Source organism: Rhineura floridana, chromosome 7 (genome assembly GCF_030035675.1).
Source record: "Rhineura floridana isolate rRhiFlo1 chromosome 7, rRhiFlo1.hap2, whole genome shotgun sequence".
NCBI lineage: Eukaryota > Metazoa > Chordata > Lepidosauria > Squamata > Rhineuridae > Rhineura > Rhineura floridana.
In genome coordinates, this window is record NC_084486.1 from 46,669,717 (window position 1) to 46,696,385 (window position 26,669).

The 26,669-nt window shown below is 42.8% G+C and overlaps 1 protein-coding gene across 3 annotated transcripts in view; it reads left to right on the forward strand.

Annotated features, from left to right (window-relative positions):
• Positions 1-33: 33 nt before the first annotated feature.
• KIF20B (kinesin family member 20B) overlaps positions 34-26,669 on the forward strand; it is an 80,442-nt gene continuing 53,806 nt past the window's right edge. Inside the window, exons 1-14 of one of the 3 annotated variants that reach the window (XM_061635459.1) lie at positions 34-363; positions 2,516-2,663; positions 4,913-4,999; positions 5,093-5,212; positions 5,372-5,510; positions 13,040-13,224; positions 16,597-16,654; positions 17,167-17,361; positions 18,437-18,548; positions 19,696-19,764; positions 19,882-20,028; positions 21,413-21,575; positions 24,633-24,947; positions 26,235-26,374. In XM_061635459.1, coding sequence (XP_061491443.1) covers positions 2,517-2,663; positions 4,913-4,999; positions 5,093-5,212; positions 5,372-5,510; positions 13,040-13,224; positions 16,597-16,654; positions 17,167-17,361; positions 18,437-18,548; positions 19,696-19,764; positions 19,882-20,028; positions 21,413-21,575; positions 24,633-24,947; positions 26,235-26,374 — 1,877 coding nt within the window. In that variant the 5' untranslated portion in view covers positions 34-363; position 2,516. Of the gene's footprint in view, positions 364-749; positions 837-2,515; positions 2,664-4,912; positions 5,000-5,092; positions 5,213-5,371; positions 5,511-13,039; positions 13,225-16,596; positions 16,655-17,166; positions 17,362-18,436; positions 18,549-19,695; positions 19,765-19,881; positions 20,029-21,412; positions 21,576-24,632; positions 24,948-26,234; positions 26,375-26,669 lie in introns of those variants that run through there. The other 2 variants (XM_061635460.1, XM_061635461.1) reach the window with 2 other exon arrangements.

The following is a 26,669-nucleotide window of genomic DNA, read 5'->3' on the forward strand; positions in this document are numbered from 1 at the left end:
GAGAGTGTTTAGGCTTCATGACTACATTTCCCAGCACGCTCTTCGACGCAGGCGGCTGGCTCCCATGAGTCTTTACGGCTGGATTTGAAAAAGAACACGCGGGGCAGGTATCTGTCCTTGGGGAGAACGGGAACTAAAGATCAAATTTGGTCGCTGGTGGCGGCCCTTAAAGGAGCGCCCACGGTGGCTTTTGGAAGCTGAATTAGGTGACTGCCTCCTTAAGGCGGCATTTTTCTTGGTGGAAGTGGCGTTGCTGGTGTTTGCCGCACTCTTGTTCCTGTGATGAGCGGGGACTGGGACTGGATTGATTTCTGCTGTCTAGCCTAGTGAGGGGAGACCCGATCTCGCTGTATAGTTCTGAAAGTAAGTAGATAACAGCTCTTTCTTTATTCTGTATCGGGAGTTCAGGCAGAGCAGTGCTTTATAAATCCAAAGTTGAGCTGCTAGGAAACCTTTAGTAGCAGACATTGTTTTTAACTAGAGAGATGTTTTAAATAATATGTTATCTTGAAGAAATATGTTTTGTGTGTGTACTTTAAATCCAAGTATTTGACTGTAGTGAAAAAAAATCGTGCTAGGAGGGGCTTTACTTCCCTGAAATATCTTATTTATAGTATAGAGTTCAATGGGTTTTTCCCAGATAGGCGTGCGCATAGGAATGTCGTCTTAGCTGCCTTTACCAGCAGACTTTTCTCTAGCAATAACAGCTGTTCTATGTATGCTTGCTTAGAAGCAGTGCTTTTTTTTTTTTTTTGGTAAAAAGGTATTCATACCTCGATAAAAGTGCTGTGAGGGTCAGCAGAAAATGGTTGCCTTGGGCAGTGAAAAAGAAAAAGGTGAGTTCCACCACAAAAAAGCACTGCTTAGAAGTAAATATATAAAAGAGAGGGGGAAACAGGTGCCTTCTTGCACACTGTAATCTAGAAACCAGCTCCAATTTCAGTTTAACTGTTCTGCAGCAACAAAGATAACATATACCAGACTTGCAAAGCAACAGAATGCCCCTCCCATTCTTTAAAAAAAGTTTTATAGTGGAGTAGTGAGACTAAATTATTACTGAGGTTTTAAGTGAGGTTGGACAAAATACTTCAAATTCCTAAGCATCTTGAGTTTTTGTTTGTCCTGCTAACAACAGTTATGTCAATCATACACCAATAGGTGTGAGTAGGACAGCTTGTACTAATGAGTTCTGTGCCTGCAACCCCGCCCTTCTGAATTCATATAACCACAATTAAAGTTGCTCCAATAGGGACATTACTGACTGTCCCTCATGTTTGCAGGCAAATGTCAACAGTTGCACTGATTTTATTTATTTCAACCATTTTTATGCTACTTAGCACTGTACATTCTAAGCAGTGTACAGTGCACTAACAATAAAATCAGAAAAGCTTACTTAAAATGTCTGCTGAAATAAAATCAAGTCTTCCCCAAGCACCTGAAGTTCAGCAGGGAAGGGGGCCTGTGTGTGATCTCACCTGGGAGGGAGTTCCATAGAATTGGGCTCACAGTATTGAACTCAGGGCTCCTGGTGGCTCTGAGTCATGGGGGACCACTAACATGCTAAATCTATTTTCACACTTCTTTGGCTTTTGGGAATCCCTTTCCATAACATCTTGCCTGCTGAGGAACCCTTGCACCTCTGCTGAACAGCCACTGTGCATTACACGGGATGTGGAGAAGGGGGAGTGTTTTAGGGTACTGTATGTACTTCAGTTGACATGGATTCATGCTTAGGTCTATATAGCCTCACTTTCAATATATGTGAACTGGAGGTGTGGCATAGGATACACTCGCTGCTTTGCTGCAGCTATCCATTGCTGAAAAATGAAATGAACTGCCTTCAAGTCGACTCCGACTTATGGCAACCCTTTGAATAAGGTTTTCATGGTAAGCGGTATTCAGAGGTGGTTTATCATTGCCTCCCTCTGAGGCTGAGAGGCAGTGACTGGCCCAAGGTCACCCAGTGAGCTTCATGGCTGTGTGGGGATTTGAACCCTGGTCTCCCAGGTCCAACACTCTACATCACACTGGCCATTACTAGGCAAGTTCATCATTTGCCACTGCTAGGCAAGATGCTTAGAGACCCATTGCAAAATCACCCTTCCTCAAGATGTTTTAGTCTACGGTTTCCAGCAACCTCAGGAATAGCCAGCACTGCCGGGAGTTGTAGTCAAAAGTATCTGGAGAGCACTAAGTTAGCGAAGGCTGCATTAAATTGTAGCTGTGCCCTTTTCTTCCATTATCCTCTCCCTTTTTGTAAGGAAATTCAAAGAACAGGGCAATGCATACTTCACAGGAAATATAGCATGTTTTTAATTTATTTTTATTTTACTTGTATTATTCTAAATTATTTTTTAATTTGCCCCCCTGGGCTTTTTCAGGAGGAAAGGAAGGGCAGAAATTTAATAAATAGCAATAAAATGATGTTCATGTGACCCAAAAAATAGTGTAGAAGTCCACTTTAATTTACTGATGTTCCTTCAACCAGCACCTTTTCTCTGCCCTATTTTAATAGGATGGAGGCAAATTTGGATAAGCCAGCAATGCCCAGACCATCCTTTCTTTCTGCTGTTGAATTGTCTCCAAGAACTTGTCCTGTGGATGCTAGTGATATTAAGAAAAATCTCTATGGTGACTTTTCTTCAGTCTGTGATATAAACCAGGTAAGGAAACTGAGCAATTGAAGTCTCATTTCTACCTCACAAATCTGATTCATACACAGAGAAGAGAGTACTGTGCTTATCTCTCTGTATTTCAGGCATGTCAGTTTGCAAGCCTACTTGTGTAAATCGTAAGATGTGGCATAATTTCTGTTATATAAAGTTAGATTTTTATCCTCTATTTCAAAAGAGTACTCAAGGTGACTTCCTGATTTTCTGTCACTCTATGTCTGTTGTATTGCAATTGTGGAAGTGACCCCACTGGCACTGCTTTGGCTGATGTGGATGTCACAGCCTGGAATACTTAGTTGTTCATAGAATTAAATGGCTTCTAGGCCAGCTTTTGTGAGGGAAGGGAATCTTGCCATTTTTGCTTGAATAAAAACATAGTAGAAAGGATTGCTGAAAACTGGAAGGAGGTCTTGTGTGGAAGGAAAGCTAGGAGACTAGGACCAGAGAGGCAAGGATGTTGAAGGAAGGGTGCAGGGTATGCAGTAGACTGAAAGAAAGTAGCCTTAAAGAAAGATAAATACCAAGCTAAAGGAGATGGAGAACTCAAGGAGAAGGCTCTAATTAAAAATGGGACTCTATCACTGTGGGGAGTAGGAGGGACATGGCATGGAGACAGTAGATAGAGAGAAGTTTTTCTCTCTCTCTGATAACACTAGAATTCGTAGAATTCCATGAAGCTGAATACTGGAAGATTCAGGACAGATAAAAGAAAGTACTTCATGCAGCGCATAGTTAACCTATGGAACTTGCTCCCAGCGGAGGCAGTGATGGCTATCAACTTGGATGGCTTTAAAATTCATGAATTTAATCAAATTCATGCAGGATAAGGGTATCAAAGGCTACCACGATGGCTATGCTCTGTCTTCATAGTAGGAGGCCGTATGCTCCTGAATACCTGTTGCTGGAAACTGCAGAGGCGAGTAGAAAATCATGGTAACCTGCTCTGTCCGTATGAACTGAACCGGAGCCTGCATTTGTTATCTGAGGCCTTTCACGTGCCCCCTCCATGGGAGACTCGGAGGATGGCAACACCAAAGCAGGCCTTTCCCCAGGGATGCATGCTTGACACTATCTCTATCCATCTGCCAGGCAAAAACCTTTCTCTTCACTCAGGCCTTTCGGACAGCACACATAAAGGGCCAATTATTCTTTTTATTATTTGGTGGACTTCTAAGTTTTTATTGGCTATGAGGTATTTCTGTGTTTGGCTTTTACTGTATTGAAGAGTTTTACATTTTAATGATTGCATGTATCTATGATTCTAGTTTTAACTTTCAGTATTTTTTTAAAAAAAATTGGTAGCAAGTCACCTAGAGACCGCTTGGTATTAGGCAATTAACAAATGAAATAAATAACAACAATAATAATAAAAATTAAATAATAATTATAACACTAAGGGGGCAATGAGGACTTAGCCCACTGCAACCACCCATTTGACCTAGCCAGCCAATTGTTTAGCAGTAGGCCTCTAGTAAAACTAGAGATGTGAAGGCCTGTAAAAAAAAATGGAAAAACTCTATTCCCTCCCCCAATTTTTGGTTTTTTTGGGGGGGAGGGCCTTTATGTTTCTAAGTAAAACCAGAATCCCTCCCCCTAATAGGCAGTTATCATCATATGATCTCTTTGCTATACCAGGAGCTGTCTTAATTCTTAATGAACTAAATCTTAATTCTGTTGCTTGTAAAAAAATATTTCTCCAATCTCTTGTTTGCTGTTCTATGTAAATGACGCCGCTCAGAAATGAGAAAACAAGCCTTTTATTTGTACAAGCCACCTTGCATCCCGTGGGATTCCAGGGTGGTGTACAAAGAAGTACCTTCAGAATGGGCCATAAGTCAGTGGACCTCTTTGTAGTGAACAAGCTGTCAACATGGATGATACGTAAGGTACTAAGCTATCTCTGTGTCAGGGAGAGATGTCTGGGAGAAATGGCTTAATTGGAAAAAAATATATTGGGTTATATCCACCTAAATCATTGCGCTCATGCAACAGAACTCCCTCTCCCCTGTGTGCACACACACCCAAAGCTGCTCTGGGAGTTTCCCCAACCCTCTGGTGTAGATTTGGGGTGTGTGCAGGGGTAAGACAGAGGGCCTATTCTGTTGCACTCGCAGAAGTCATTCCTCACACGCAGTTACTTAGTTGGATACAACCGACTGAGATTAAAATTTTATAAAATTGTCAGCGTGCGACAATGTTGTTGGATAGTAACAACTGTGTTTTTCTCATTTTCTTGGTAGAGAGAGAGCCTGGAATCCAGAGAACGCATTCGTGTTTGCCTCCGCATTAAACCATTGATGCAGTGGGAACAGGAGAGTGATTCTGAGGTGTGATGTAATTTTTTAAAAAAATCTAAAAGCAAAATTTTATTAAAGGTATGCCATCTGCTGGACTAAAGAATAACTTTCCTTCTCGTACAGGAATGCATTTCTGTTCTTGATGCAGCAAGTGTTATCTTAAAAGCTCCCAAGAGTTCCAAGGTGTTCCGGCTTAGTGAAAAAAACTTGGGACACTTGGTGCAGAAATTTACTTTTTCACAGGTAAAGTGAAAAGGGCCACTGGCGACTTGTAGCCCTTACTATGGAAACTTTACACATAATTGCTTAAATACTTTTCACTAGTTTGAAATGTTGCCTTAAAAAATAATTCTCTGTAACCTCAGTAATTAAAGCCATAAGTTCTTCTGGTTAATCTTTTAGGTATTTGGCTCTGGAACAACCCAAGAAGAGCTTTTTGAAGGTACTGTGAAGCAGCCAGTGCTAGACTTCCTGAAGGGACACAGTCGCCTCATATTTACCTATGGGGTTACAAATGCTGGAAAAACATACACGTACCAAGGTACAGCTGAACTTCCATATTTTTCTGGGAAAATGTTAACTTGGGTTATATGTTATCTAGGTAGGCTCTCCGTGTCGTGTAAGTGTGCTACAGTTACTTTGTTAACCTCTTTTGGATTGGTATATGCATATAATTTTAATGCCTTTTGAAGAGGAACATAGAAAGCTGCCTTATAACCAGGTCTAGCCCAGTGCTGTCTTCTCTGACTGGCAGCAACTCTCCAGGATTTCAAGTAAAGAGTCATTCCCATCACCTCCTACTTGATTTCTTCTGTCTGGAGATGGCAAGGACAGGACAGGGGGACTTCTGCATGCACAGCATGTTTTCTACTGCTGAGCTGCAGTCCTTTCTCTTAACTAAAGCAGTTTGCTTGCCTTCAGGTGATGTACCCAAGTCAGATGAAGTGAGTTAAAGCTGAGAGTTAGCGTAAGCTAACTCATTTGTTAGCCTTAGGCGCTATGTCTCAGCTTCAACTCACCTCCCCACCCCCTGAAATATTAGAGAATGGAATAGATCTGGGTGTTAACACTACAGCACAAATGGATATTAAGTTGATCGCCCAGTACAACAACAAAAACAAACTTTATTGCATATAGCCAAAGGCCTTTGCAAAGTACAAAAAGTATAAAAACAGATCGATACAAATAAACGTCGAGGAGGCTAAAGATAGTTCCAGTTTAGATAATCATAAAACATTATAAATCTTAATATGGCTCACCCTTAGCTTCCTAGCGGCCAAGGCGAAGTTGGCCACTGCAACTGTTGTTTGTTTACAGTTGTCGGCTAAAAGTTTGACTACCAGGTCCTGGGATTTTCCCCCAGCGTGGATATACATACAGATGTAATGGGCTAGAAATTTCCTTCTAGGGTCCTCATACAGGGGGCAGTGTAACAAATAATGGGCGATGTCCTCAATCTGGTTACACCCATAGACACATCTCTGGTCCTTGGTCAGGATTCCCAGGTATCTCCCATCCAGATGAGCCGAAGGCATCATTTGGATCCTGAGTTCCATGAACGCCCGGCACAAGGGGGTGTGCGTTAGTACTTCAAAATAGTGTGGTCTGGCATGGTTAATCTTAACTAGGGGGAACCAGGAGGAGAAAGGGGCTACTGCTATTACTGCCTGATCCTGGCACGCATCAAGGTCAAAGACCCAGTTCCTGAGGATGTGTTGGCTGAGGCTGGAAAATTCCCTCATGGAGAGATTATGGGATGCTAATTTCGCTTGGCACCTGGTGGCCCATCCCCCCATCCTGAGTTGCTCTGTCCAACAAAGGTTGGGTAAAGAGCAGTCCTCCATCCTAAATAGTTTCCGCCAATATCTAAAGTACGCTAGGTCGATTCTTGCTGTGAGGGAAGGCAGGCCAAGCTTCGCTCTCAGATGGGCTGATGGAACTCCCTGGGGCAAACCCAAGATCTGCCTCATGAATTTATTTTGGAGGACTTCCACTGTCTGTGTGACCGGGTCCCCACACAATTCTGCCCCGTAAAGGATTTGGGGCAAGATTTTGGCCTCAAAAACTTTAAGCACGGGATCAATTAATTGTCCCTCTCGGGTGTAGAAAAACCTTCTGGTTTGGCATATTGTTTTGGTACATGAGAGTTTGGTTGCCTCTAGTTGATATTTCCAGGAAAGTTTCTCACCAAGGTGTAGGCCCAAGTATTTAAATGATTGAACCTGTTCCAACTGGTGCCCATTTAAAGGCCAATTCGACTTAGGTCTCTTCTTGCCGAAAATCATGACTTTGGTTTTAGAATAGTTTATGGTCAGATGCTACTCTTGGCAAAATTTGCCCAGGCGGGCGAGCATCCTTTTTAACCCAATTTTATTCAAGGAAAGGAGGACCAAGTCATCAGCATAAAGCAGTGTTGAAATCTTGCGGGACCCGGCCGATGGCGGAAAGAAGGAGAGGGAGGCCAACACGGGGACGAAATCATCGATATAAAAGTTGAATAGAATAGGGGCCAAAATGCAGCCTTGCTTCACTCCCCTCTCGATCTGGATGGGGCAAGATAGGGTGCCCTGCAGACCCAACCGGACCTGCAGGGTATTGGCCTGGTGGAGGGTCTGGATAAGCCATAGCAGCCTTTTGTCAGTGTTAGTCTGGCCCAGTTTTCGCCATAGTAGGTCCCTGTCAATTAGATCGAAGGTGAAAGTGAAATTTACAAAGGCTGCAAAAAGGGACTTGTTAGGGCCCGTGATGGTTTTATATATTAGATGCTGAAGGACAAATACATGATCGATAGTAGATCTGCCCTTCATAAACCCAGCTTTTTCCTCGTGAAGGATGGGTTGGTGGAGTCCCATACGAGGAGCTTGTTTAATAGGAAGCGCCCATAGAGTTTAGATGTGACATCTAAAAGGCTGATGGGTCTATAATTCGGTGGATCTGATGGATCTCCTTTCTTAAACACGGGAACAACAATGCTAGAACGCCAGCCCAACGGAATGTCACCCGTTTTATTAATGCAGGTAAATAGGATGGCTAGTACAGGGGCCCACCAGTTGGGATCTAAAAGGTAAACTTCGGGGGGGATCATATCTTCTCCGGGGGCCTTTCCACGACGGAGAGATGAAATTAACTCCCCAATATCTGAAGAAGTAACAGGCGGCCAAGGAGGAAAAGAGGGGGTGTCACCCAGTGAAACTGGGAGTGAGGGTAAAGTATTTCCGAAAATGGAATGGAAATGAGAAACCCAAGATTCAGGGAGGATAGGGGGGACTGGTACAAAGTAGTTCTGAGAAGGGCCTCCCTGAATTAACTTCCAGAATTTGGGATCGTTCCTTTCGGACAGAGCCTGGCCAAGGGCCTGCCAGTTGTTAAGATAAAAAGGCTTTTTTTTACCCTTGAGTAATGTCTTATATTCTCTTTGACATGTTTGAAGTTGGGAGATGGCCTCATCTGAAGCAACGTGCCTCATTGTTCTAGTCAAGCTGTTCAGTTCTTTTTTCTTCGCTTTACAGTCTCTGTCAAACCAAGACCGAAAGCCGACAGGAATTTTGTTGGCTAGGGTCGTGGTCAGAAGAGGTTTAAGGGCACTAGTAATATCTCGATATATCCAAGAAATAGCCCCCGGGTTTTCTATAGCCGAATTGCAGAGCTGTAAGAGATTATTCGACTCTAGCGTCCGCTCTACATCAGCACCAATTTCCAGGGACCATTTGAGGTGCCTCACTCCCTGCAGACCACCTGGCATTTTGGAATCTATTTTTATGTTGGGGTGGGAATGCTGTAAATAGAGGGTGAGCTTGAGTGGGAGATGATCGCTTTCTGGTCTATCTTCCACCATCAGACCATTAACAAAGGGGACAGTTGGAGGGGCCCCTATTATATAATCAATTACACTGGCTCCCTTCTCGGAGATGTACGTATAATGACCCTTGGAGAGGTCGAGATAAGTCCCATTGAAACGCGCCAGTTGTAATTTTAAAATTAAGTGGAACAGGGCTTGTCCGTTCTTATTAATTATTTTATCTCGCAATGAACGGGGAAAGCCAGCTGTGTTTTCTGGGTCGAGCCATAAATCTTTTCCCAGTAAGGGGTAGCTACTCCCCACCCTCGCATTATAATCACCGCAGATAAGAAGCAAGTGGGAGGGATAATCGCACAAAAGACTGTCCACAAAATTCTCGAGATCTCGCCAGGCAGCAGGCGCAAGTCTGGAGGGTTTGGGGGGGGGGAAATAAACATGAGCACATATAAAGGGAGGTGCTGTGCGGCCCTGTATGATGAGGGCCTGGCAGGTTTTGGGGGCCAGGACAGGGATCTCTGAGATCTGAACATCTAGAGTTGTAGCAATCAAGATGGCCAAGCCTCCACTGCCGCGTTCTCTGCGCAGGTTGCGCCCAAGACCTGAATCCTTGTAAATGTAAAGAATTATTTTCCAGAAGCCACGTCTCCTGGAGGCAAACGATGTCAAATGACTGGAGGTAGAGAATAAAGTCCGGTTCCACCAGTTTGTTCTTCCAACCAGCTATATTCCAAGATAGAAAGTTCGTGGGGTGGCACACTGGCATCTTGCTTGATGGTCGGGCCTCACTGGGGGGGTGGCCCTCTATTAGGGGCTTGGGATTGATCTCCACCCGGCATGTCTGTTGAGGCCAGGAATCTGATAAGAGCCTGCCTGCACACCTGTCTTTTGCAAGCAGGTTCCAAGGTAGCCCATTGGCACTGATTGTCACCAAAGTCAGGTATATCGTCCTCTGAACCTTTGCTCCTTGAGGTCCCATCTGTGGGGAAATTGTATATTGTTCTTCGTGAGGACTTAGATGGAACAGTGTAGAGATAGTGCTGCCCCTGTCATTTTGGGACTTCTCCCAGAGCAGCGGTTGTCTCTAGGGTTGGGTTCCAAATACTGACATTCGAGATAATTGGGCCAGCCTGGGTGGCAAGGAGGTCGGTCAGAGTCACTCTCTTTTTGGGGGAGCCCAATTCGTCATTGTCCAGGTAGCACATGTCAATCCATGAAGGGCCCTGGGAAGACTCGGGCCTATCTTTGGAGATGCTGGAGGTAGGATTGCATCCATCCCTTCTACAATTGTTTTTATGGGAGACTAAATTAATTTCCGCCACGATCTGGCGTGTGGTGTCGGGGGAGGGTTCTTTTTGGTTAAATGAGGAGTGGGATCCGCTGTCGGGTGTCCCCTAGAAGGCTTGCTTTTGCTGGAAGAGCTATGACGTTCTGCTTGCAAGTTTTCTAGAACAGTTTTAAGTAGGTCCAACTTTATCACTATTTTGATCTCATGAAGGTAGAGCTCGAAAGGATTCTACAAGTTGGATCTCTTCCAGTTCCAGCAGATCAGCCGAGAGAGGTAGAGGGGGCTATCATCACGTTGGGGGTAGGAAGCGGCGTCTGCGGAGATGTCAAAATCGATCAAATTTGTGGGAGCATGAGGAATTGCTTCCCCCCGATGTTGTTTGGTCAACAGATTTCAAGAGCCTAAAGCCAACAGGGGCACCACGTTCTCAAAAAATCTGGAGACTAAAATCCTACTCGCGATAAAAACCTCTCTGCTGGAATACACCAAACTAGCTGTGCTCCAATTCCTAAACATGATCACAGCACGTGCAGTCATATAGTTGTTAAATAGATATTCGACATGGGTGATATCTGATGTATGTAACTGCCCAGGTAGTACTCCCTCTAGGACTTCTAGCAGGTGGAGTTTGCGCAAGTGTTGAGATAGAAAACCTGCTGGTTTAGGATAGTTCACTAAAACCAGTTTGCAGCAGTTCAGAACTAAGTCCCAATTAAGGCTTTTTGAGTTTTTCTGCGTTGAAGGGTCTGTTAGCGGGGGGAGGACCCCTGGTCGTAAGCTGTGAGATCTTGGGGCAGCTCCTGGGATAGATACATTTGAGAGGGGGAAGAAGGTGTTGTACATGAAGTAGGGCAAGGAGGGATGGGATCGCTGCATGCTGGTTTGTGTCTTGCTTCCTTTTTAGCCACCTTCGTAGGATTTGTTACTGAGTCTTGGGGCCCCTCTAGCAGTTTGAAAAGCTGATTAAATCTCATTTTCCTATAACGTGTAGGTTTAGGATTTTTGATGTTTTTACTTTTCTTTGGAGAGTTCTTCTGCAATCTCCTGGTGATTTTATTTTTAGAGGTTTGCTTGCACACCGCCCTAAAGTGAAGGGTGGACTTTGCTGTTTGTGAGCCCACATTTCTCAGTTTTGGTCCCATCGGCTTGGTGCCATTGCTCCGGCCTGCCTTTCTAGAGATGTCGATCAGGGTGTTTAAGAGGCTGTTGCACTCCGAAAGGAATGATTTAACAAGCTCAAAGTCTTCCAGCATAAAAATACCAACCATCTAATGGGACCTTGGGACCAGGAGTCAGATTTGGAGGGTCGGAAGAATCTATAAGTTCTTTTGAGGCCCCTTTATTCATGCTGACTTCCCGTGCTGTAAGTTGCTTTGGTGTCAGGTCCTTTGGTTGATTATTTGCCCTGGGCTGGATGGAAGCAGGTTTTTGAGCTGCCGCTAGCTCTGAGGCCAAATCCACGAAGGTAGGCTCCTAGTTTCATCGAAGGATATTATTTTTGTAATCCAGGGTCCAGTCTAGGATGTTATTTGGAGACACTGAGAGGTTCAGGGGTGTCTCTTTAGGGTTATGATCATCCTCCATCAAGGGGAAGAAATGGGTAATATTTGTTTGAGGGTCCCAGGCACTTGGGGGGATCTCCTCTGTAAGAGGCACAATGCCTCTGTACCCCTTTCTGGTGAGCACCATGGTATTAAACTAGATGCCGAAACGAGGGTGGAGAAAAGAAAGGGAAGTGAAATCCTCCGAGATGCCTCGGGAAAAGTACCAGGCAGTAAATCTTTAGGCTCTTATCTTGTTATTTGTCTGCTTCGCCGGGGTTTCCCTTTTCTTGCCGATAGTCACTTTGGAGTTTAAAACCATCCAGCTCCCCCCACACAGCTGCCACTTTTAAAATCTTGCAAGAAGACACTGGAGAGATTAAGCCTTCCACTCCTTTCAAGATTAACGAGGCCACAGTAAATTCCACAGAGAACTCCAACGCTTAAAGTTTAGTTGTGCTAAAAAAACCAAACTGTCTGGGAAAGAAAAAAGCCTAAGTAGGCTGTTTGAACATACCGCAAGTGGGAGAGGTTTAAGACCAAGCTGCATTGCATACCGCCTTCTTGGCAGGTATCCTGATTGCCCAGTAGCGATATGGGTTTTCCGGGTGGAAAATTCAATCCCCATATTGACTGGATCTGATTTAGCATATATCTTAGTAAAGAAAACGGAAAGTATATACCATGTTAATTTTATGCTCTATAAATATGTCAAGCTTTTCCAATAGTCAAAAGTATTTGATTTGGAAGGGAGGGGGAAATGATAACGTATATTGATTGTGGTTTAAATGATCTGTTCAAATTTTGGAAGGTATTGTTACTGGGATACTTGTAAATATTTACAGGTCAACTTAAAAAGCAGGCACTTCCCTGCTTTTGTTTACATATAAAGAGCAAAAAGAATGGAACTGAACACTATTATCATGCTGATTTTTAGTATGCCTAAAATCCTGTACTTAGGATGTATCAAGCGCTCCCCATTGCTTTTACAAGCCTAGGGATGTGAAGGCCTGGGAGGGTGGGGAACCCCACACCATTTTTTTTTCAATTTTTCAGGGAAAAAGCAAAAACACCCACACAAATTATTTTCCGGGACTTCACATCCCTATGCAAGCCTTATCTTGATCAACAAAACCAAGCGTGGTCGTCTGGGAGTAAGCATTCATTGAACTTAGTGGGCTTTTTCGTCTGAGTTAACATGCATAGATTGTACTTTAAGAATATGTGGTGCTTTCTCTTTCCCGCTAGTTCCTTACAAATCAAAACAGAAATCCATACTGATCGTGTGTTGTGAATTTACTTTGTACTCACTCAAAAGGTACCTCTGGTTGCACATGGATACAGTTCCTAAAAGAAACTGTATTCCCCCTCCCCGACCCACATCTCGTTTTCCTGATTTTGCTCCAAAGAAACGTCCAAAGTTTTGATCCATCTTTTTAATGCAGGCACTGACGAAGATGGTGGCATTCTCCCAAGGGCACTGGATATGTTGTTTAAACGCATTCAAGGCAAACTGTATCCAGAGATGGATCTCAAACCCCATCGATGCAGAGAACACCGAAGGCTGACAAAACAAGAAATGAGAGAAGAAACGTCTGTCAAAAACTCACTACTTCGTCTCATGAAAGAGGTGTGACAACTGAGGCTGCAACCCTGAACACTTTTTACTAGGGATTAAGTACCACTAAATCGGTTGGGCTTACTTCTGAGTCAGCTTGTTTAGAATTGTGCTTGTTTGCTAAGTTTTATTAACCACAGTTTGTAAAGAAGCTAAATATGGTCTCTCTGTCTCTCTGTGTGTGTGTGTATATACGCACACTCTCTCTCTCTTAATAAAAAGGCCTAAAATTAATACACTAGAGCCAGAGTTAACACAGCAACATTAATAACAACTTAACATTTTTTATGTTGATGTGATAGGTTTTTTGGCTGTGGAACTTGCAACCTTCCAAAATTTTCTTTGAGATATACCAAAATGCAAAGAGCTGCATCTAACTAAGCTATGTTATGAGTAGATGCATTCAGATTAATGGACCGATTGGTCATGTCCATTGATTTCAGTGGGTCTACTCTAATATTGCCTACAACTAAAACTCTTACAGTGATGATCTAAAACATTTTTTCCACACTTAAGGGCAAACTGTCACAGTGGAAAACGTTTATCTACTGCTGCTTATAACCCTCCTTGAGCATGAGGTGAGAATGTGCTGTATACAATATTACATAATAATGTAGTATTTTATAATAATGAGTTTCCACGTGCCGGAGAATCTGCCAGGCTCGTCCCTATGTCTTTTTTGCAGTGTGAAGTTTCTTCATAAATTTCTATTTAATTTGCAGAATGCCATTTCAAGAAGAAAATATTATTTGACTGTGTTAAACATGTAAAAAAATAATAATCCTACCTTTCAATGACAAATCATGCTCTGGAGTGGCATACGCAAAATATATACTGAAACAAATTAAATCATCAACAAAAACAGATAGCTGTAATAAAAAAGTAACGTAAGAACCACTTTGGCAACTAGGGAGCTGAAAACATGTGATGCTAAAAGCTATTTGTAAGGAAGGTAAGGGACATAGAGGTTTGCCCCTTCCGCATGTCCACAGAATTGTGCAGAGGGGTAAGCAGGAGCTGATGTCAGCATGCAATCTGTATGTGCAGAGGGTCTTCCTTATGACAAGAAATCCTGGGACGACCAGAGTTCCCAGTCAATTATTTACTTACTAAATTTCTATTCCACCCTTCCTTCCAAAGGAGCCCAGGGTGCCAATCATGCCGAAGGTGCCTACGTGTGCACCATTCTTTCACACTAACCACAAAAGGGGGGTGGGAGAGAACATCTGCATACCTCTACTACGGAACATTCTAACATCTTGAATATTGTTAAGCATCACTTTGAAGGTTTACCTGAAAGGAAAAAAGCTATCTTCCATTAGGCTGTGATTCAGAGGACAACTATATGTGATTACAGGAGATGAGTGGCTGTACCGCTGGTATAAAGTGAAAAAGTGGGAGGGAGAGCTCCAAATGTGATGATACTATATCACTTTTTGGAGGGGGTGAGGGGTGTGGAGAGAGTTTTGACAGCAGCCACACATCTCAAGTAACATATACTTCTTCCCTGTAGGCAGGTTTCTAATAGCAGAAAATCTACACCAGCAAATGTGTATGGTATTGCAGCTTGCCCTCTTACCAATTTGTGAGGTATATTCTTCTATCCTTCTCCCTCCTCTCTTTCCACCCACAATTTCAATTAACTTGTTAAAATTGATTGCCATTTCTAACAGTAATGTAGCAGTATATGAGGTGGGAGTCTTTCGGAATGTTTCAGGCCATCTGCAAAATGATGAGCTATACCTTGGCTGAAGCCAAGCAGGAGGATTGCATACCCTTCCTCCTGAAGGGTGCATTCTATTCTCAGAACCTTCCAGATATGCAGTAGAGATCACCTTGTGGTACACTATCTTTCTAAACACCGTGGATTAGAGATGTGAAAGCCAGGAAAAAAACACCCAGAAGTGGAACCCCCTTTTTTTCAAGTTTTCCCAATGTTATTCCCAGAAAAAAGGGAGGAATGATCCCCCCCCAAAGTTTTCAATTTTTTTCCAATGCCTCCTCTGTCCATGTGCTCATCTGAGCCTGGGAAGCCTTTGTACCTAGACCTGTGTAGGTTTCCCTTGATCCTGGGGTTCCAGAACCAGTGGAATCCTACCTATTGCAGGGGCTGGAAGGAGCCGCTCGTTGGAGGAGGAGGGGCTATAGGCAGAGCCCCGGAGTGACTTTCTGCACACATTAGGCCACGTGAGTAACGCATGAAAGGGGCTAAAGTAGGGACTCATTAAAAGTTATTGCACTATTGGTCATAGAAAACGTAGTAGGGGTTCCTTTCTCGCACACCAAACCCTAGCTCAGAGTAGCCAATGTGGTGTGCTTCAGGTTTTGCTGGACTATAGCTCCCATCATCCTTGGCCATAGGCCATGCTGGCTGGGGCTGATGGAAGTTGGGAATCCAACAACTGTGGCCGCCACATTAACTAACCTGGCTCTGGCTGATGCAATACTGCTACCTCACAATTGCCATTCCTGTACCATTCCTGCTTCTTTGTTCTATTTATTTATTTTTGAAATATTGCTTAACTAGAAGACTGTTTCATGTTTAAATAGTCTTTGTGCCACAGTATACTTTATTATGTTGTATGTAAATTGTGGCATGAGCCACAACGCATTTCATCAGGGCTTACGAGAGGAGAAACCAAACGTTTTGGGAACAAAAGGCAAGAAAACGCAAGAAATAGCTGTAAGTGTGTCGCATTACTATGCAGAGCACAAACTCATATTGGAGGAAGTATGACCCACTCCTAATTAATGGCTACTAGCAGTAAACTAGAATAGCAACGTAGTATGAACGTCCAAGGTGAGACGGTTACTTCCTACAGCCGGGGTGAGGAGTCTGTAGCCTTCCATAGATTATTGGAATAACAACTCCCAACATTCCTGACCTGGTTGCTGGGGCTGGTGGGAGCTGGAGTCCAAAGGAGGGCCACTGGTTCCCCACTCCTGTTTTACAGTGAGAGGCGAACCACTGTTTGGACTGGAGTTCCAGAGAATCAGATTTTGAAACTCAGCAACTTCACACTGGAGCTTTCCTTGCATAGTTGTTGAATTGTAGCAACAGAATGGCCAAGGAATTTGAAATGCTCTTCCGCCGACTTCTGAATCTTGCCATTTATTACTGTACCTAGGAGATTACTTTGTCAGTTGCACAAAGTTGGTTCTGGCCCATAAAAACCTATTCCACCAGTCTTTAAAGTGACATAGCATGGACAGGCACAGGTACTCCTGTGAGACTTGTAGTGGTTACCATAAAAACTGAAATGTTAACGCAAGTATCCATCCACACATCATAATTTTTTAGTGCTGTAATACAAAAGACGATAGACGGCATCTCTCAGTAAAATATTTTATGAACCCTGGCTTTCTTCCCATTTTGATGTTCAGGTAGATTATCCAAGTGGCATTAATCGTAATCACATCAGAACTGCCGACCATTCTGAAGGTAAGTTGCATGTTTGAAAGAGCAAAAATAGGGCTGCATAAATTCAGTGTGAATTATGTTGAAAGAAGACTTTCTGAGTTGTGGCTTTTTGACCTTGGGTCTTCCTCTACAAAGAGCAATGCTGTCTAAATGCTGCCTGACACTGTTTTTAAGCTCTTTATTTTTAATTTTTATTGTTTGAGTCCTTTCAGTATCCCTCCCCCATATATCTATATCTATGCATATATATACACGTCTGTCTGTCTCTATATATGCATATTGTATTTTATGTATTTTAATTGTACTTTATGTATTTTAATTTACTGTAATGTTTTGTGTTTTTGTTGTGTATAATTATGTATGTGTGTGATTTTATTGTAAGCCGCCTTGAGTGCCCTATTGTAGGGTAGAAGGGCGGGATAGAAATATTTTAAATAAATAATCGGTGCTATTAAACCATCCTGTTTTACATCCTGTTGGCTAGAAGGGCTCACTTGCAGCAGAATGTTAATGCAATTCTAATGTTCCGGCAGAGCCAGAGGAACCAGTAAAAGAAGCAGAACACTCTAAAATGGAAGAGGAGAGAGGTGCAAAATTCTCTGTCTGGGTTTCCTTTTGTGAAATTTACAATGAGTGTGTTTATGACCTGCTGCTCCCAATATCCAATGAAAAGAGAAGAAAGGTGCTGCGCCTTGCACAGGACGTAAAAGGCTGTTTGTATGTTAAAGGTAACAAATACCTTGAATGATTGGAAATCAGTTTCAGTAGCCGTAACATGTCCTGTTCTTATTCAGAATTGAAACAAGCTTTTTTTAAACTAAAAATGCAATTCATCCTTGTGTCTCACCAAAAGTACACTTCTCAAGTTATCTTACACCAGTTTTCAAGAAACAAAGCCTGTGTTCTGTTCCCTAAAATGCATTTCTGCCTTCTATGAATCGTAGAATCGTCTGTTTTTCCTTATAGAAGCTTAGTCTATAATATTTAATTTTATTAAGTTCTACACAGTCTGCTTTTCAAAGACAGACCTTGCAGATTTAGGCTTTGGATGCCTACTTCTCACACACCAGACTTCCCCAACCCCTCCTGCCACCCCATGTGACCCCCCCAAATCTCTTCCATAGGGTCCCTCAACATTCCAAAGAAGGATTGGGGGTGGATGGAGAAGAGAGAAGGGGGAAGTCCAGTTGTGTCTGTGCAAATCGGTTCCACTGACAGACATTGGATGCCTTCCATAATTTGTAGCATGAGGTTGCATTCATTGCAGCACTGTTCTGTCAGTGCAATGATTTCTCCTTGCATTATGGAATGATGTTTTCCTGCATGCTCCCTAAATTAGTTCTGGGGCTTCTCCCAACTGCAGAGTAGATCTGTGGACATGCTTGGGGGGGGGGAGGGGAGGAGCCCTGTTGCACTAGAGCTAAGTCTAGCCCTAGCACAATTAACTGAATGTTGCCCATAGTTAATATGTGGCCTGGGCACATAGATTGTGGCTGAGCACAAAAGCATGACTTGGATTCCATCTCTCTGTCTCCTCTGGTAAGTATTAACTCTAACAGGGAGAAGACTGTATTCACACAAACCTTCTGCCATGGAAAAAGGGTTGATAAATTAGATGGAGTATAGAGCATGTCAGGTAGATTCCCATAACCTCAGTGGATGTCTAGCTTAGCCCACGCTGTGTAGACTAGCTCTTAATTCAGTGTAATGTTCTTAACCCACGGTCTGTTCTCTATTTACATCAATTTCTCACTTTTATGCTTGTTCAATAGCTAATAACATAACATTTGTATTTCTTAAAAGATCTGCAATGGATTCAGGTTTCAAATTTTAAAGAAGCTTTTAAGCTCATGAAACTAGGCCTGAAGCATCAGAGTTTTGCTTCGACAAAACTGAATGCCAATTCCAGTAGAAGGTAAGAGGTGATGGTAAAATCAGGATATGTTCAATGTAAAATAGCATACCGGTTTACTTTCTGTTTTGTTGCGCTGTGTGTAGTTGTGTTGCTTAATTTTGTTTAAAAGCAGCACCACAGCAACAGAGAGTAACAGCAGATGTCGAAATGCAAGTATGCTAGCGTGTGCATGTGTTTGCCTAAGAAAGCAGGCTTTTACTCTGCATCAGCATCACTGAGACTGGAGACTTAGTAAAATAAGAAAAGCTACTTTATTTATAGAAATACATTGTAGATAGAAAATGCATACCTAGTTCTAACTAACTAGCTAAGTTGGAGTCGTAACGCCAAGGTGCGGGAGTTAGCCCCATGCTTGGAGAGAGCAGAGACAAAGGGATGTCTCCTCTCTCCTGGACAGTCGGAGAAGAAAGGAATGGAAAGGGCGGAAGGAGGAGGGGCAGGTAAGCTTCCCTAAAGATGTCACAGTCTAGCGACAGAAGGAAGTCAGTGAGAGCATCACAGGTAAAAAAGGTAAACAAGCCTGTCCATCTGGAGGACCCTAGCTCCATCTCCCTTATGGAGCATAGACAAAAGAACAAAACAGGAGTTGCTCTTGCCCCACTTCCAACATGTTTAACCTTGCAAGCTTGTCCAACCCAGACCTGTTAAAGCAATGCTCCTAGTACTTAAGGACACCTGCACCGTTCTTGCTCGGATGTATGTTTCCTAAAATAACCACTTTGACATTCTTATCTTGTTTCAAGTCTGCAGTATCTTAGGGCTTCTAATTATCTGGAGTTTTCTGTGGCTTTTTTTATTAAATAAAAATAGATGAATAGATAATGCTTAAATTCCTTGAAGAGGTTTTTAATGTTAAGCACTCAGTTAGTGAATAGGGCAATGAAGAAGTCTGTAGTATTCTGAAATCCACAGCCAGGGTGTTAATGGAACACATACATGGTTACATATCTTCCAGTCAGCATAAATGCATCTTAAAGCCTCTGTTTGTTTGCTAAAACCAAATTCAACACAGTATACTGGAATGGTTGAAGTACCCCAAGGTTAGGAGTCTAAGATTTTCAAAATGACATAAGATTGTAATGTGTTTACTAATGGTTGAAGATATTGATGCTGGAAGTGACTTCTGTGGGTTTTTTTTATCTTTCAGCCACAGTATATTCACGGTGAAAATGCTAAAAATTGATTCTGAAGCAACTCGTGTGATACAAGTCAATGAGTAAGGGTTTTTTTGTATTTCTCCAGCAAGAAATTACCTTGTTCTCTTTGATTAAAAATGTAAGACTAGGGAACCTAAACTCCTCACTCCATGTGTCATCTTTTTCTCTATCTCCAGATTATTTCTCTGTGACCTTGCTGGCTCAGAGCGTTGTACCAGAACTCGCAACGAAGGAGAGAGATTGAAAGAGAGTGGGAATATTAACACTTCATTGCTCATTCTAGGCAAATGCATCAATGCCCTGAAGATGAGCCAGCAATCAAAGTAGGTTCTGGGGGAGCGTTTAGCTTTACATCTGAAGGAATCTAAGCCCTTTCTAACTGGCCCCCTATAAAGAGAAGGAAAAATACTTGGTGAAAGGGAGAAGTCTGCATATTCTTTATGCAGACCTCGGCCAACTTTTTTGTAACTTAGCTGAGAGAAAGATGTCAATGGCACATTCTTCTTACCCTCTTCCAGAATGAAACCTAAGAGTCTGTCCCTTACTCCACACACGTCAACAACATCCCTGCAGGTTGTGAATTGTAATGCGGGGAAAGTGACATAAAAAGAGGTAGATTTTGTGAAGGGCCAGAAGTTGCCTTATACTTCCAGATATTTTTACGCCTTTAACCAGTGTTTTAAATAATAGTTTTAAAAGATCCAAGGTTTCTTTTTTATGAAACATCAGTCTGTCTCAGTTTTTAGGGTAAGCATAATCCTTTGCTAGCCAGCTGATGCAAGACAATCAACCAATTCTTTACCAGCAGTGTCGTTTCCAAGCCAAAATAGTATAAATCCTTTTTTCCTTTTGAAACTCAAAAAATGTGAATGGCAGGGCTACAATGTGATTATAACGTAATTAAAAACTTTTTTCTTTTTCTTTGTTTTGCCAATGGCTCTATACTCCAGGTTTGCTTGAACAAAGAAGCAAACCAAAAACTTCCCTAATTGTAAAACAATTTAATAACTGAGGCCCAGTGCAAGCTTACTGCATATCTACGGCTTGTTTCCCAGTGAGCAGCTGTCATGTTTTGAAAAAGTGAACCATGTCCATAAACATGGGATGTACGCAGTGAGGAGCTACGGCTGATTGTGATTCACTGCTCTCAGGAGCTGCTGGATCTTAGTGTGGTTGCCCCGTGTGATGAGCCACTGAACTGCAGTAGCAGCTTCTTTGTGAAGAACCTGTGGGCACTGGGCTGGTCCTGCCCGTTCAGGCTGGCCATTGGCTCCTTCAGGTCAGGAAGGAGTATAAATGGCTTCCTGTTCCAGCTGAGCCTTGCCCAAATGGTATGGTCTGCCTGAGCTCTGGCATGTTCATGGGTTTTTGGTTGTTGTTTGGTCCTGGCCTGCCCTAACTTATTCTTTGGTCCTGACTACTGGCTTGTCCTGTGACTTCTGGTTCTTCACTTACTTCAGGCTGCTGCCCACAGCCCCGCCCCAACACCTCTCTTTGGTCCTCATGCCTTTTTTGAAGTCTCTTTTGCTTTCATGCCCTTATATTACTGGGAGGCAAGCAGCAAACCTGAATAGACTTTTTAAGCCTTTCAGCTTATATTTGTTTGCTGAAGGCACGGGGCTTGCACCCACTGCATTGCAAATATGCTTGAAAGCACTCTTTAAAAAAAAAGTGAGCTGCAGTTCAGCTATGTTTGCTTTATTTTAGGCTGCAGCATCACATCCCCTTTCGTGAAAGTAAGCTCACTCACTTCTTTCAAGGCTTCTTCAGTGGTAAAGGGAAGGTGTGCATGATAGTGAATGTCAGCCAGAACACCTCTGCATATGACGAAACACTCAATGTGCTAAAGTTTTCAGCAATTGCTCAAAAAGTAAGTGTTCACATTTATACTTAGCTGGAAATAAATGATTTTTAGAACAGTTGTTAGCTTACCATACAGTTGGAAACTTCCAAAGGGCTACAGGACAGGTAGTGGCTTCTCCCCTTGCAACTCTTTTGAGATGTGTGTTTAAGTATTGCATACCTCAACAGGGTGTATTCAGAAATGTATGTGCAAGATTTCATTCTTGGTATTGGAGTATTAGTGACCGAATCATATTACTTGTTACCTGTTCTGGTTGAAAACTATCTATATAGGTATATATTTACTTTCTTCAAGGGACTGTAAAGAGAATGGAAAGAGGAAAACATGGTTAATTATGTGACTATTCTATAAGAGTGATGGGGGGTCTAGGAGGAAAAAATAAACTCCAGTTTTCAAGAACGAATACATGAAGAAGCATCCTTGGCTGCTACTTATACAAATTAACTAGTATTCATTTCTGTAAGCAGTTCATTAAACATACCGAGAACAAAGAAGCATACAGCTTAGATAAAGTGCACATCTTCTATGAAAATTAAAGGTCTTGCATAAATACTTCCAACCAAAGAAACTTTAAAAGTAAACAACAAAACTTCACCCTTTCTGAATTACTATAACATACATTTTAAAGTGTCAATCCACTTGTTTTATAATCTCAGTTACTGCAGATTACTCTTGCTATGCTAATATATAACAAATAACTCTGCACTTATTTGGCACATCTGTAGCCTGTGAATTTTCTGCAACGTTTATAATTGGGATCCATGTGAGGGGATTGTTTTGCCTTCCCAAGTCCTTTTGCAGCTTTCGGTTGATAGGTGAGCTTTACCCTTATCCATTTTTTGCCTATGTTACTGTAGGGTGCCATGTACATAGATGGTCCTGCATAGCAGAACTAATGATTTGTCCATCTATACTAGGGATGTTGCGCCTCGGGCCCAGGGACTAAAAGCAGCCTTCCAAGCCTCTCTGTCCAGCCCTAAGGACTCTCCCCAGGCCACACCCCTCACCAGCCATGCTCTGCATCCTCCTCAAGGGCTCCTACTAGAAGGGCCGGATATAAATATATATAAATAAATAAAGGGCTGCTGGGTGGCTGGAATGCGTCCTTGAACTATGATAATGTCTCTTGTTGGGAGGAGAGAGCTGTGTGTAAAACAAAAGGCTCTCTGACTTCTGCATGGCTGGAATGCAGGCTACTGCTCAAAGGTAAAAGTGACACTTGTTGGCCCACCTGCTTTTTGCTTGTGGCCTTCGGGCTGAAAAGGGCTCTTCCCCTCTGACTCAGAACTTGGAAAAGTTACTTTTTTGAACTACAACTCCCATCAGCCCAATCCAGTGGCCATGCTGGCTGGGGCTGATGGGAGTTGTAGTTTAAAAAAGTAACTTTTCCAAGCTCTGCTCTGACCTGTAGGCTATAAATATATGTTGGCAAAGTCGTTCTCTTCCAAAATATTGCAGTGACAAATTTTCCTAACAGCAAAAGTGCAAAAAAAATATTTAAAACAACTTTGTTCTCTATGATTACCCAGAAAGGGGAGAAATGCTTCAGGTAACTGCCAGCATTGGAGCTGAATGCTGGCAGAAACTGAACTGTAATAGGATCTTTGTTGAAGGAACACGCTTTACCCTGGATATAGTCATACTTGAGACTCTCACTTTAGGAAAACAAGAGAGCTTTCATTTATCATAGGGAGACAATACTGGATAGGAAAGAGCCTACTTCTGGCTCACTAAAGTTGGAGGTGCAAAGAGACATGGTTGCTCTGTCACCTCTGCAGGAAAGAGACAAAGGAAAGATGTCGCCTTGCCCTTAAGGTTGGACAAAGAAGAAGGGAGAAGCAGGAAATGAGGTCAGCAACCCAAAGAGTATCAGGCTAGCACCTGAAGGAAGGTCAGCACAGGATGGACCAGAAGAACAGTCTAGGAAGCATGGAGGTTTCCCTCTCTATCTAACCTTCCCTGTGCAAGGCCTCTCGATATAAGCTGAGTTGTGTCCCAACATCCCCAACAGTTCACTGCTTGTGGTGCCCTTGATATTAACATATATTTCAGTGTAGAGAATATTTCACTACAGAAATGTTGCATTTCATTGAGTGACTCCCACATGTGCCACATGGCTTTGTGCACATTCCAACAAGCACTGCAGTTATTTCTTACAGTAAAGCTCACTTTAAGTGGTGAAATATGTCTACATACTATATAGAAGATAAATTGTCTACCGCAGGGCTATGGAACCTCCAGCCCAGGGGCAAAATGCGACCTTCCAGGCCTTTCTATTTGGCCTTCAATTCTCCCCAGGCCATGCCCCTCACTGTCCCTGTTTCACACTCCAAGTGGTTTTGCCTGGCTAGGATGTGTCCTTCAACTCTGATAATACTGCTTGCTTTTCTGGATAGAGGATAGAGAGGGGTATGTGAATGTGTAGAAACTTGCCTACTGTACAAAGTAAAATTTGCTTGTATTGCTCTGCCCGCTTTTGCTTCTTGCTCTGTCCACCAGTGGCATGTGGCCTTCAGAAGGGTGTGTGGCCTGTAGGCTGAAAGAGGTTCCCTACCCCGGCCTACAGGATTTGCCACTTGTATAACAGTGCACTACATCTCCAGGAAATAAAAAAGCTTGCCATTTTATCCCAAAACATAGCTTTGTATAACTGATAATCCATCTATGTGCACTCTCTTATTTTAAGACCATATTGATAATATAGTAGAGTAATGCACTATTCCATTATCTTGCAAGATGAGATCTAACACTTTGACATCAATTACGTAGAGGGGCAGTGGGCTCTCTCACTGGAGATTTTCAGGCTGAGGCTGATCAGCCATTGATTGGTGTTGTTCATGCTCTGGATTTCCTGTACCAGCCATGGTGTTGTGCTAGGTAAATGGCCTACAAGGCCCCTCTACCTCTGCTTCTGTGACATAATAAAGAAGCTATAAAGTGCTGGAAGAAAGCATGGATTTTGCAGGATTTTTTTGGCACACTTCTGGCTGGAATCTGGGGGTGGGCACCTAAAACTACTGTTGCAACTGGCTTTAATATGTTGCTGGCTTCCTTCCTAAACAGGTTATGGTCCTAGATTCGACCAATTCTCCCCCACAAGAGTCATTTGAGCAAATATCTGTCAAAGCGGAATCTGAAGATGATGTGTGTCTGTCCATTAAAAGAGCAACGTTACTCTGGGAGAGGACTCTGGAGGATGTGATGGAAGATGAAGAGGAGGAAGAGGAGCTGGTAGAAGATGACAATGGGATGTATGAGGTCAACTGTGTGACAGAAAGCAGACATGTGACAGAGGCTGAGCCTGACGTGACAGAAGAGGCAACAAGCCAGATGTCAGATGAAGACAGCAACATTGTCATTGGAAAAGAAGAGTATCAGGTATGCCTTTGTGCCAGAGGAGCATTGGGAGGAGTGGCCATGTTGCTCTACTATAGCAAAAAAGAGGAATGCTTGAAGATAAACCTCGCTAGTTTATTTTTGAGGGATTTACACTCTGCTTTTCTAAGATACTTCATACCCAGGACTGCTTAACATAGCCAATCTAAAAATAATGCTGTCAAATCTGAAGTAATAAACAGTTTCCAAGAAAAAAACCCATTGGTAGGTACCAAGTTTAAAAAACATAAAGAGTCTGATATTTACTAAAAAAGGTCTGCTGGAATAAAATGGTCTTAAGAGTCCATTTTAAAAGCCAGGAACTAGTCTAATCTCCTTTGTTGTTCGAGAATTGAGGTGCAGCTGAAAAGGGTTTCTCCCCTTGCACTTCTGTTGGTGAATGGTCACCGAGGAGGTTCTTGTAAATAGAACGCAGATCTTTAGTATGTTCGTAACAGTCTACTGGAGTTGGGAGCTCACTCCATCGTGTGCCAGATGTATGCTAGATATGGTAATGAATATAGAGGCCAGAAAGAGTGATGAGAGCTGGGGTGGTAAGTGGTGTGAGCCCCTTTTTCAGATGTTTTGCTAAACATGTAGATATTGGTGGAGTGGTGGAGCCAGCAGGATATGACTATGGCCACATTCACACCATACAGTTATTTCACAGTAACATCAGGTAAGCCTTTTTTTGCCTGCATGGTTGGAAACCAAATTCTGTGAGTAAAAGGCAAAGCATTGATGATCTGCTAAGTGTTCTGTCTTGCAAAGCACTTTGCAAGCAGATTTGCAAAACCTGTGTGCAGGACTTCACAGGTGCTGCCAATCAGCTGATAGGCCATGCCTGAAGATCCCCTTTCAGCTAAACTAAGTCTTTACCTGCCCTGCACCTGATGTCCTATATGAAGTCAGATGAAGGGTACATGGGTGTGGCTTGGCTGGTATGGTCTCATGGGCCAAATGGGGAGGCCTGGCGGGCCAAATTATTCCTGCAGAACCAAGGTTCTCCACCCCTGCCTTACATTCAGAGTCTAGATTCAGTAGCTTTTCAAACTTGGTAATTCAGTACCTGCCTTTGCACAAAGCATTTTATGTTTTCAGAGTCGCCCTAGGGATCCCTAGAAAGCCTTTTTTGCCTACCTGTTCTTGTGACTTAAGGCATGAGAAGCAACAGGCTTTGGGGCTCTGTCTAAAACCGTGTTGTTCACAAATTGACTTGATGTGCTACAGCAGCAGGTGCCTAACAATGCCATTAGTGCACTGACTCCACTCCCTGTGCTCATGCTTTAGAGGCTGCTCGATATAATAGAAGATCTGAAAAACAAACTGATTGGCGAAAAGAAGGGCAAGCTGCTCATGGAGCTAAGAATCCGTGAAGAGGTCACACAGGAGTGTGTTCGGTATCTTGCTGAAAAGGAGAGCAATCTCAAGTAAGTCTCCTGTTCTTGTATTTCTGGAGTGTTTCTTTAATGGATAGGTTTGGCATGTATCCAGATCCAGCAGCCAGCTGATGTGAACTGCGTGCTGATGCCCAAGGAAATTAGACAAGCCTAACATGTGTGGGTTCTTTATGTGTAAACAGGAAAGCTTTCAAGTTGTCTGGTGGTGGTTAGAAACACACTTGTATATACCTTGCTCATTTGTGCTGGAATAAGTGCCTTTTGGACAGTAAACGTAGAGCCTCCTTCATGCTAGAAACTACATGAAGTGAGACAGAAAGACTGT